Raw genomic sequence first — 12,373 nt, 5'->3', positions numbered from 1 at the left:
AGTGGACAGGATCCCTGCAGATGGGGGAGGGAAGAGCCCAGGAGACCGAGGGAGTTGGGAAAAGAGTTTGGGAGCTGGCCAAGGACAAGGAAAAGCTAAGCCCAGTGAATCAGGGCCACAGTGGCCCTGAGATCCCCAGACCACCTCAGTAAGGTCATGCTGGCCCTGAGATGCCCAAACAAAGCCAAGCTGGCCCTGAGACAGTCCCCCACCACACACACCAAGAACCAGGCTAGTCCTGAGACATAATCCTACAACCATCGACAAGGCCAGGCTGCTTCTGAACTCACCCCATTGTCCTGAGCCTCGACAGCCCAGGATCTTAGACATGAACTCTCAGGCAGAGTCTCTTATCTGAGAACTGTGGGCAACAACTGAGTGGCAGAAGGTGTGGGGGGTTGTCACCTGGCTCCTACACCCTCTTTGGATGTCCGTAGAAGTTTGTGGGACCCTAAAGTCTTCTCAGTTTTTAGAACAACCAGATCAGAGGCCTGGCTGTGCTATGCTTGTGAGGGGCATGTTACAGATGTCCAACTGCATTCAGGCTCCCACAGTTTCCCTGGGCCCTCCCCACGGAGCAGAGCAAGCAGTGAGAGCTGGAGCAGAGGCCCCGGGGAGGGTGTGGGCCCAGGGTCTCACAACAATGCTGCTTTCTCCATGACTGACACCAGGTGGCCCTGCCCCTGCCTGGCTGACTTGAGTCTGCCCAGAGGGCTGGTGACCCAGCTTCCACCTGGTCCAACCCCCACCCCCAGGAGGGGAACTGAGGCCAGATGGAGTGCAGGAGGTGAAGGCAGCACCCTCTTTTTCCTTTTTAGGATCCAGGCCAGCCCACTGTTCCCCACATTGTGGGCCACACTGCACACCAGGAGAGGGCGCACAATTCCTGGTGGAGTCCCTCCATACAGGTTGCCCTTTGGAGCCAGAGGCCAGGGATGCAGAGATGAAGGGTTAGGCCCCAGAATCCCATGTGCATCTCAGGCACATTCTGCCCATGCCAGGGTCACATAGTCATAAGGACTGAGGACCAGGTAGTGGACAGGCAGTGGTGACACCAACAATATAGCAAGTTCTTCCAGAGGCTTCAGTGTGTGTGCGAAAGGTGGGGTTGGCAGTTACCCTCTGGGAGGCTCCACGGGGAGGGTAGAGACTGTGGGAGAGGGTGGTCCCAGCACTGCATCCACCCCCCACCCCCCAGGCCTGCCTGCTCCACCTCTTCCCTCAGCAGAATCAGAGGGAGTCACTACAGGGACCTTAGGATGACCAGTCCCTATGGGAAGGGCAGGGGCTTTCCCAGGGCCTCACAACAAACTCTGTGCCCAGTTGAGTGGACGCCAGCTGACCCGCCCATGGGCTGACGCCCACGCCACACATTAGCAGTGCAGTGATGGGTCCTGATCACAGCCCCAGGGCTGGCTGGGGCCCCTTTGTCTCATGCCAGGAGGAACTATTTATGGATTCCAGTTTCTGTTTATTGTTCTTGCAAAAGCATTTTTTGAAATATTGAGATACTGAAAGTCCACACAAGCCATGCTTACATTTCCAGAATTGTGCCATGGGCATTTGGACTCTGGCCAGAGAACAAATGGCCAGCAACCCAGGGACCAGCCCCCCTGAACTCAGAGAGGGGTTGGGGGAGACAGGCAGTGGTCTTTGGTGGCCTTGGTGCATCTTCCTGGGAACAGAAGTGACACAGACTGGTTCCTTTGATTCCAAGAGTAAGAGGGAGCATTTTCCCACTTTCCCTGATGATTATGGATTTTGAGAGGTAGAAAAAAGCAAGAATTCCTAGTGCTGCTTCCTCTATCCCTATTCATACCCCATCCTAATGGCACAGCCCTCTTTTTTTTTTTTACATTTCTTCTTCTTTTTTTTTTATACTAGGGATTGAACCCTGGGGGCACTGGACCACTGAGTCACATCCCCAGCCCTATTTTGTATTTTATTTAGAGACAGGGTCTCACTGAGTTGCTTAGTGCCTCCCCATTTCTAAGGCTGGCTTTGAACTTGCGATCCTCCTGTCTCAGCCTCTCGAGTTGCTGGGATTACAGGCATGTGCCACTATGCCTGGCTGGCCCAGCCCTCTTCCCCCCCCCCTTTAAAAATTAAAACAAGCCTCAGTCTGCAAAATTGGCCTCCATTTTAAGGGATCCCCATGATCCCTGGTGGAACCTTTAGGATAGGGTGGGAGGTGTCCAGCTCAACATGGCTAAAACTGGTCTAGAATAGTAGAGTTTCTCCATCCTACTATTTCTAGAAATAACTATTTCTCGGTCATCCCTGAAGAAGCTGGCTTCCCAGCTGCTCTGGGACTCCTCAGGGACCTGCCAGGCTTTCTGCCACAGAGGAAGGTGTGAAAGCCTTCCAGGTAGCATTGTCTTCCAACCTGATAGTTCTGCTGAGCTTCTGGAAAATTCCCAGGGCAGCCACCTCTTGCCAGAGGCCACAACACTAGTCATTCTGTCCTTGAATGGACCAAGCACTTTTCAGCCTCAGGGCCTTTGCGTTTATTGTGCCCCTGCCTAGCAATTTCTTCCTGGATGACTCCAACTTAGCATTACCATGTTAACTCCAGGCTTTAGGTGATACTTCCTGTGACCTACAGGCTTTGTGTCATCTCTGGGCTCATCACCATCTGGATTTTGTTAATTTGTTTTTTATTCTCCCCTTCCTATGGCCTAACCCCTGGGAATGTAACCTATAGAGTATGGATTATATCTGTGAGATGACTATGTGACACATAGTGAATTATATCTGTGAGATGACTATGTGACACATAGTGAATTATATCTGAGATCACTATGTGACACATAGTGAATGTTCATTAATTTAAAAAAAAGAATGGTCTAGTTAGGAATGCAACATACCAGCCAGTTGTTGAAGAACCTGTGAGGAGGAGCTGGGTCCTCTTGGGATCCAGGTTCTCATGCCTCGTTCCTCTCCTCCCATACCGGAAGCAGACATCACTCATTGACTCTAGCACATTTGACTCCATGGAGCCTGGTCAGGAGGTCCAGGCTCAGATTCTCAGAGCCACTGGCTGCTATGGAAGGCGAGGGGAGAAGGACCAGGGTGTGAAGTGCACAGTGTGAGTGGGCTGGCAGCTGAAGGGGACTTGACCTTGAGGACTTCAGGAGTTAGAAAGGCACTCTGCAGGAGGTGGCAGGGTAGAAATATGCTGGGGGCAGAGGAAGAGGGAGAGGGACAATTTGGAGGGTTAAGTCTTGGAAGTAAGAGTTAAGTTGTCACTGTGTGGAGAGGAAGGCATGTGTCAGGTTGGTTGGGAGGCCCACTTGCCTGCTCCCCAATCGGATTCCTAGTGTGGGTCCAGGTGGAGCCTCTGGTCTGCCAGCTGGAGGGAGAAGCGAGGGGTAACTGGTAAGGAGGAGTGATGAATGAGCAATGCTGAGAACACACCAAAACAGGCTTCCTGTGGGTGAGATGGTAGAGGAGACTCACTTGCTTCTTTATAACAGCTCCTTCAAAACCCCGGGTGTGTGTGTGGGGGGCCATGCTGCCTGATGCAGCTGTTCCTGACACCCAACCACCTCTCTGATCCTCCATATCAATTCATCTTACCTCCCTTTTTTGGAGCCACCCAGATGTTTGGAACAAGTCTTCTTCCCAGGAGACTATAAGAGCCATGAAGGAAACCTCTGATGGATGCAGCTGATCTAGACCTTCCTCCTGCCCTGTGGGCAGCCTCCTCAAAGACAGCTGGGTGCCTTAGGACCTGGTTTTAGAAAAAGAGCATGCAATGTCTTATACTGGTGATAAAGCCATTCACAGTCATGGAGCAAGCTTGAGAAAGACTTGATAAGGAGAACTGGAGAGAAGGGGAGTAAAGGGCATGAGAGAAATTGGCCAGTGGGGGTTGACACACTGATTAGCATTTAGGTGGGCATCTGCTTGTTTCTTTTAGGTGTGTATGTGGATACATGCAGATACATGCACACACATAACAAATCTGCACATACATGCTCATGCACACACACAAGGCTACATGTTTGCACATGGATGTGTTGTGCACTAGGTGATGCCTGCTCCAAGAGCAGCTCTGCTCCCGTGGGGTACCTGTGGAACCTCTCTGCTACCGTTCTCCTTTTCTTACCAGCGACCCCAGCCTTTCCTCCAAACGTAAGCGGACACTCTTTGTCACCTTCACCATTGTTTTGCAGATTTCACAGGTGAAAATGGATGACTCAGGACTTGATATGTATTTGTTGCCATGAAGCAGCTTGCTCCTTGGCTGGTGGGGCTTTTCCTGTTACTTCGTTTGCCCCTCCCCCTCCCATCTTTCTCATCAGGGTATCAAGGTTGTCCTCACATTTTCTTGCTTTGTGCTGGTGTGTCCTTGAAGGCCATCCTCTGCTCAGATGGGGTGGGTGTTAAGAGCCTTGGGTGAGGAAGGTATTTGTGTATCATGACCCATTTCATATCAAGTTATCACCTGCTTGAGCCCTGCCCTCGCCTCACCCCATCTTTCCTGGGTGTCTGGAAGCCTATTTTCTGACTCTTCAGGCAGATGCTCTTGATCCTTTCTGGGTCCACTGCTCTAGAAATGAGGCTGTGTTCTCTACCCCATGCCATGTCCCAGCCTCCCCACCCTGGATGTGTCCCTCACTGTCCCCTGTGTATGTGCACAGGCCTCCCTGGGTACACAGGCCTCTCCACATTCTTGGATCAGGGGTCCCACATCATAGTCTAAGATCTGACACTACCTCCCCAAACAGTGACCTCCCCTAACCCCCAGTTCTCACAGACCCCTGGGGGCAGGAATGATTTCTGTGGAGAGGTCCTGGGCATTGCCTTTTTAGCAAGTTCCCAGGTAAGTGGGTCAGTTTGAGAGTCTCTGTCTGAGAAAACCCCCAGCCAGGACTTTCTGCCCTTTTTTTTTTTTTTTACCTCCTGCATCTCTGACAGCCCCGAGATGCTCTGAGTACTGGCTGGTATGGACTGGCCACTAGTTCAGAGTAGCCCCAGGATGCCGATTTTCAGGGGATATCAGAATCATCTTGGCCTCTAGGAAGTAGAAGTAGATGAGAGGATCTTTGGAAGCCTCAGGTGGAAAAGGTATGAATCCATCGTGGCACCTTAACGTGTTTCCCTAAGGAGCACATTCAAGGGAAGGAATGTGCATTGTTAGGAATGATGGAAGCTGCCTTCCGCTGTGGCTGCCACTCTGGCAGGAACCCCCTTTCTGACCCAGGAAGCTGGACATGGGTAAGACAAACATGCAGACAGCGCCAGTGCTGTAGATTCACAGCTAGACTAGGTGCAGATGGGCAGATGGACAAGAGTGGCTAGCCACCACAGGGGCCCGTTGAGGAGCCTCCCTTGGCCCCTCCACGGACTCCTGGAACATCAGGAGAAAGCAGCTCTGTGATCAAATGCCTTTGAGAAACACACCACCCAGTGTTCCCTTCAGAACATGACTGCCATACCAGGGGCACAGGACTGAGATGCAAGTGGGCTCTCTGCTCTCTAGCCATACCCTATGGGGACAAGGTGCTTTTCTCTGTTGCTCACAAAAGCATTGTGAGGACTAGAAGCATTTCCAACCCTGCTTGCACCTGAAGATGCTGAGAGTGCAGCCTTGAGCAGGTCCCAGCCTGTGAGATTGCTAGAAATTATATCCAAACTGCATTGGGGTTGGGGTTGGTGCCAAAACAGATAACAGTTCCACTGTGGGGCACCCTGCACATGCTCATCATCATGGTGACCAGTGTGGGTCCTGGGGTTAGGTACACAGTCAAGAATGAGGCTGGGCTGTGAGCAAATGTGGGACAGGGTGAGAGTGTCTGTGACAGAGATGGAGGACAATGGTCTGGGCTGTCCTGCTGCTTAACCTCCCCTGGCCAAAAGGCTCTGCACCTATGAACAAGGCACATCACGTCTCCCTCCCTGCAAAGTGGAGAAAGGGTTATGCCAATCTCAGTGGTTCCTTCTGGTCCCTCTGGTCTTCCTGACCTCTGTCTCCCTGAGTTCACAGCTCATTAGGGATCCCCATTAACCCGCAGGCAAGCCTCATCCCTGAACAGCACAGCTTCAGTTATGCCTCAGGCCTGAGGCCTACCTAGCCTGAGGTTATACATCTTTTGCAAGTTTCAGCCTCAGAGCCCCTGTCTTGGCCTCTTCTACCCCCAGGCTCTGGGACCTGCCTGAGGTGGTGCTGAGTCACAGCGATGGGGTGGCCCAGACTGGGTGTCCAGCTGCCTCTGGCCTAGAAGAAGGGCCACTCCTTGCCAGTTTGTGCCACTCATATCTTTGATAAAAGGTTGAATTCCCTGTGGAGCTACTTTTCTGGGCTCAGCCAAGGTGGGCTCCGTGCTCACGGGGACATGGTTCCCATGCCATACGCTTCTGCAAGGCCTTTTCAGCCTTTGCTGTCAGATATCTGCTTGCCCCTCTTGGTTCTGCAACCTATCCAGTCCCTGCGCACAGCAGAAAGGCAGCAGGGAGGGCTGGACCTGTGGGATGGCTGTCGTGGCTGTAGATACTAAAGGATGTGCCGAGTTCCCTTCTCCTAGCCTCTTGACAGGAGAGCAATGAAACCCTGAGCGCAAAGAACAGCTGCTGTCCTGAGCAGTCAGTGCATTAGTTATGGTTAGTTACACCCGTGGTTATATACACGTGGTTAGTTGGGTATATATACACCCAGGGCGATCTCACAGCTCACCCCTGATTTGTTATCACCTCAGGATGATATCCAGGGCAAGCAGAGGCCATAGGAAGAGGCCCATGGAACACTTGTTGTCCCACTGGGTAGTTCATTCAGGCAGAACAATTCCCTCTGTGATACGGGGGAGCGTCATCAGAAGGATCAACTGACCCCGTTTATCTCCCCAACAAATAAATACTTTTGTTCCAGTATGGCCTGAAACCATTTGTTTCTTGTTTGCTTAGAATATTATCTTCCAAAGGGGAGTTTTACTGGGACCGTGTTAGGGAAATCTCAGAGCCTTATGGGTCCTCTCTTGTCATCAAGTCTACCCAGTGGGCAAAGTTAGCCACACCTGCCCTGAACTTCAGGAGGGCTTGGGTGTGAGTGCAACAAGGTCATAAGTGACAACTTCTGGGGGCACTGACATCCCGCAGTGTGGCCTGTAGTGAGGACTTGGAGGATGTGGCTTTGGGCAGGGAGGACCTCTCTGCAGACTGGCTGTGTGCAAGAGGCTTGGGTCCGGACCGACCTGGAGCTGCAGAAGGCCCACATGGGGCCTGGAGCTAAGATGTCTCTAGAGCTCCCCTAGTGTTTGATTCATTCCACTTCAAGTTTCACCAAGCCACTTTGAGTTGGCATTGTGGGCCTGGCTTTATTCTGGGGAACTGATAATTCAAACAGGTACGAGGTCACCTGGCAGGTGGGGTGTCCTGGGTGAGAAAGCAGGCCAGAATTAGGAGCCAGAGCCCCACTGTTACCTGGCCCTTCATCCTGAGCCTCAGTCCTCATGTGCTTACATCCTCCTTAGGGTCTTTGTGAGCCAGCAGGTGGGTATGATCTTGTCAGTCCCCACTATGTGGCACTAGGAATCCCGCTTCCTCTGTTCTGCAAGGTCTGCTGCCTGCCTGGGGCCACCTTTCATCCTCCAAAATCCACTGGGCACTTCCTGCCCCAACTGGCATCTCTATCTTTTAAAGGAGGGAGCAGGTGTTTTCACCAGAGACTGCCTTTGTTCTTCGGGGATGAGAGGAAGGCCCAGGTACCCAGTGCCCCTCATATACTCCTGCCTCTGAGTTGGCTTCTAGTCAGAGGTGTGGCCCACACTCGACCTGGAAGGACCCTGGGGCTCAGACAGCTTCTGCCCATCCCACTAGGAGGCTTTTTCTCATTTTTTCTCCTTCAGTTTTCTCCCTTCCCTTCCCTTTTCTTTCGTCTCTCCCTCCCTCCCTTCTTCCCTCCCTTTCCTTTCTTCCTTTCTTGTGCTGGGTATGGAACCCAAGGCTTCACAAGTGTTCTACCACCAAGCTACACCCTCAAGCCTCTCCTTCAATTTTCTTAATGTAATTGTTTTGTACATATGTACAGAGAAGTACATAAGTCAGAATGTTCAGCTCTGTGATTTCTTTTTTGTGTGTGGGATAATAGGCACCCAGATTCAGCCCCCTGGCCCCTTGGCTCCTCCCAGCCCCTTCCCTCTAGTCTGCACCTCCCAGCCTCCCCATGGAGTAGGTGCCTTTGCCATGCTAGATATGGATGGGGTCCTACTTCAGTATCTGTGCCTATTTTTTTGAATTCCACATCATGGTGGTGAGACTTGCCCTGTGTATGACTGTCATTGTCCATCCTTCTCTTGGAATGTTCCATTGGCCAATTCCAGCTTGGCAGGAATCTGGTCTTCTGTGGAGGACGCCTGGGTCCACTGTGAGCAGAGCTGATGTGTCTCTTCTTGTGAGTCTGTGAGCATTTCTGCCAGGCCTACAGGGCCAGGGTGGAAGTCCTGGGTCTGCACATGCTCAGCTCTCAGAGGCATGGTCAGCTGTGTTTCCATGTGGCTGTCCCAGTGGTGGAGCACCAGCAGCTGAGAGTTTCAGTTGTGCCACCTCCTCATCAGCACTTGGCATTTTCTGCCTTTTCAATTTTGCATTGCAGTGGGTGTCCAGGGATTCCACAGTGTGGTTTTAATTTCCCTCCCCCTGATGACTAATGAAGTTGAGTGCTTTTCCTTAGGTTTATTGCCCTTTTGTGAAGTATCCCTTCATGACTTTTGCCCACTTAAAAATATTGGGTCTTCTGACTTTTTTGACATTCTCAGTTCTTTATTATTATGTATATGAGTCCTGTGCTGGATATATACACCTATCTCTATATCTATATTCACATTCCATATCTATAACCTTATCCCTATCCATATTCCTATTTTATTCTATTTATATCCATATTCATATTTCTATCTATATCCATATCCCTGTCTACATCTGTATCCATATTCCATAGCTATATCCATATCCACATCATATCTGTATCCAAATATATATCCCTATTCCATTTATATATGCATGTACATATCTATATCTATGTCCTTATCCATACTCTTATCCATATCTATATCAATATTCTTGGCTATATGCATATCTGTAGTCATATATATATCCATATCAATATCTGCATCTACATCCATATCCATATACCACATCTATATCCTTATTCCACATCTTTATTAATATCCATATTTGCATATACACAGACATGCACATACATGTATTACACAGATAGGCACTGAGTGCTTATATGTGTGGAAATGTTAGTCACTGTGTTGTAGCAGTAAACAAAGATCCTGTCTTCATGGAGTTCACATTTTTTTAGGAGCAGGCTAACAAGGGAGTGTCAGATTGAATAACCGCAAGAAAAAATGTTCAGTGGAGAGGAAGAATTGCTAGGGTAGAAGGAGACATTGTAAATATGTCACTGGAAAGGTGACAGAGACCAAGGTCTCTGAGTAGCAGAGATCTAAGGGAGAGTATCCACAGACACCAGGGGAAGTATGTTCCATGCCAGGACGGAGCAGTGAGAGCTGAGGTCTCAGGTGGGAGTGGGTTAGTACAGCTGTTGAACTCTGGCTTTGATTATGATCAGAGCAGGAGACATTGGAACTTGTGGACAGAGGAGGCATGGGACCTGACTCAGATTGTAATGGGGATCCTTTGCTTGCAGTGTTGGGGCAGCAAGTGCTGACACTTATTAGGAGCCTGATGCTATGGTCCAGCCTCTGATCCTGCACTCATGTTGGATGTACTGGGCCACTGTTATCCCAGAATGAGGGAATGAGGATTTCTAGCCCTTCTTCAAAGGTGCCTCTTATGGTTAAAGATGGAAACACTGTTCCAGGTCTCATGTCCAGCCCTTGCCTGGAGGAAGGAGGGGGTGTCTCCTATGTATCTTATCTTTCCAGAAGTCCTGGCAGAAGTCCACTGGCCACACCACACTTTGCTCATTCTCTACTTTCTGCAGCTGATGAGGACAGTGGAGGTCCCACATTGATCTTCACATGCCCTCTCAGAAGGATAGTCCCACCCACAGCTTCAAGTAGAAGGATAGCTGGCAGGGGTCAGCTCCCCTGTCATCAGACCTTGGGCACAAGGAAGCCTGAGGATCAGATGTACACATGAGTGCTCAGGTTATACTTGTGATCAAAGGAGACAACCAGGGCAGAGGTACTCTCTTACTCCAGGAGAAGCATCTTACCTTTTTGAGGTCCTTGGGCAATACTGGTGATATCTGTTGATGGGAAGTGACTGGAACAGTATAGGAAGACAACAGGGGCTAACCACCCATCACTCTCCTCCAGACTGCCATGGTCAGAGAGGTAGAGGGGAAGGCTTGCATGTAGCAGCAGGGCTGTTGACTGTCCACATAGACTTCCTGAGGCAATGCCATGACCATCATAGGGGCCAGAGATCCTGCAGGGTCATGGGACAGGAATGGGGAAAGCAGGGGGAGGATGCCTAAAATTTACCGCGGAGGTAAGACTAAGACTCTAGGTTTTACCTCTCTTGGAACTCCAGAGTGGTCTGAAGAGATGGGATGGCCATGTATGCCCAGGGCCTGAATGCCCAGATATTAACCACTAGTTAACAGCAGAGGCCACTGTGAGCTTTGTGTCTTTTGGATGGCTTGAAACAATATGCCATGACAGAATGGGGAAGAGGACAGTGTGAAAGTTGCTGGTGGAGGAAGTGGTGGAGATGGTGGCTGCGACATTTCTGCCTGGAGTTTTCCCCTAACTGCCCACTTGTCGGGTGCTGTATCATGAGGTAAGAATAGTGCATTCTCTGGAGCCATGAGAAATGGGGTCCAGCCCCAGGACAAGCACTGACAGAAATAGAGGAGGTCAGCAAATGGACCCAGCACAGTCTTGAATTCCTCAAGACAGAAATAACTTTCCATCAAGACAGCCTAGTGCCTAATTGTGCTTCCGGTCAGGGAGCCGACAAAGGAGAAGGAGGAACTGGGAGGAGAGGTATCTGACCTGAAGGCTGCCAGGCACAGAGCCTGCAGGGGGTGGGGAAGGATGTGAGTTCTTCTGAGGTTGGCTTGGCCTCTCTCTGGGCATCCCCTGTTCTTCTCTGTACCATTCAAGTTGAGAGCGTCCTTTTCCTCCCTAGTGGTCCCTCAGGCTGCCAGCTCTGCCTTTCCCAGAACCTGGCTTCAGCTCCCTCTCTGGTTTAGTCTCTGCTTCTTTCATCCAGACTTCCCGGCAGGTGGCTCCTGGGCTCAGTCTGGTCTCAGAACACGGTGGAAGGGAAACCAACCACCTGACAGGATTTCTTCTGAGTGCTGGGACTCTTGGGCGCGGGATGACACCTGCCTTTGCCACGTACCTCGGGGATCCTTGGGGTCTCTCAGATCAGCCCTCCCGCAAAAGCCGCTGCGTGTTCCCGGGGTTCACTCCAGGAAATGGAAGGACAGTGAGTTCTGTGAAATGCTTCAGGCCAGAGCTGTGGGAAGCGAGTGCCCGGTCGCGGGGGGCATTCAAACCCCGTGCTGCCCGACACCTGCTGTAGCTTGGTTGGGATGTCTTTGATGAGGTGAGGTTGGGAGGAGTAAGAGAAACCAGAAGGAGGAGACCGGGGCGCCGGAGGCCCAAGTGAGCCGGATGTCACCGCCACTGCCGCCTCCCCCTGCGCTGAGTCCCAAACCGCACGATGCTCCCAAACTTAACCTCGGGACAGACGCCCGGCCCACACGGTGCCCTTCTCTGCGCGACCCCCAACCCCGTCCCTGGCTAGCGGCGTCCGCGGCTCCGCGGTTCAGGGTCGGGTCGGTGCAGTCGCCGAAGCCCTGGGTCTGCGGGCCCCGCCCCCGGGCCAGCCCCGCCCCTCCCGCCTGGAGGGGGCTTTGAGGGCGTGGGGAGGTCCACCAGCTGGGGGCGGGAGGCGGGCTCCTCGCGGCCGGGAGAGGAGTCTCCCGCAGTCCGACGCCTGCCGGGTCGGGGACAGTACCTGGAGCCGGCAGCCAGGATGTTTCTGGAACCCCAGGTAGGGCGGTGGCTGGTGGCCGGCGGAGGAGGCGTGGTCCTGGGCGCGCTCGCCGGGCAGCGCCTGCTACCGCAGGGCGGCGCGGTGGGGTTCCTGCGCCACCCAGCTCGGGGAGCCGGGCGTCGGTCTTGGACCGGGCTGCAGAACCACTCTCCGGGTCTCCACCGGGGCACCCGCCGCTCGGCGGCCGCGCCCAGGCTGCCGCTGCCTTCCTGGCCTGGCCTGCGGAGGCCGATGATGCCCGCGGGAGGGAAACAGGGGATGGTGAGGGGCTGCCCAGCGCAGGCGCCGTCAGGTTCGCGAGGAGTTGGGACGACTCTGCGTCCTTTCCCGGAATCGAGGGGCCCCAGAACCACCTGTTTGGCCCAAGGAGGAGGTGCCTGGAGAGGGGGTG

At 52.4% G+C, this 12,373-nt stretch overlaps 1 protein-coding gene across 5 annotated transcripts in view; it reads left to right on the top strand.

The window, feature by feature from the left end:
* Nucleotides 1–12,373, top strand: part of RASGEF1A (RasGEF domain family member 1A) — a 78,256-nt gene that overhangs the window by 35,522 nt on the left and 30,361 nt on the right. Inside the window, exon 1 of one of the 5 annotated variants that reach the window (XM_081268019.1) lies at nucleotides 10,697–10,755. The exons of 2 other annotated variants lie outside the window; for them this stretch is intronic. Coding sequence is in view for 1 of the 3 variants with exons in the window: in XM_081268016.1 (XP_081124142.1) it covers nucleotides 11,962–11,979 (18 nt within the window). In the remaining 2 variants the exon portion in view is untranslated. Of the gene's footprint in view, nucleotides 1–10,696; nucleotides 10,756–11,860; nucleotides 11,980–12,249; nucleotides 12,356–12,373 lie in introns of those variants that run through there. 2 more of the 5 variants (XM_081268016.1, XM_081268020.1) reach the window with 2 other exon arrangements.

The sequence above is a fragment of the Spermophilus citellus genome (assembly GCF_964194105.1).
Source record: "Spermophilus citellus genome assembly, chromosome: 15".
Lineage (NCBI taxonomy): Eukaryota > Metazoa > Chordata > Mammalia > Rodentia > Sciuridae > Spermophilus > Spermophilus citellus.
This window is presented reverse-complemented; position numbering and strand designations above follow the sequence as displayed.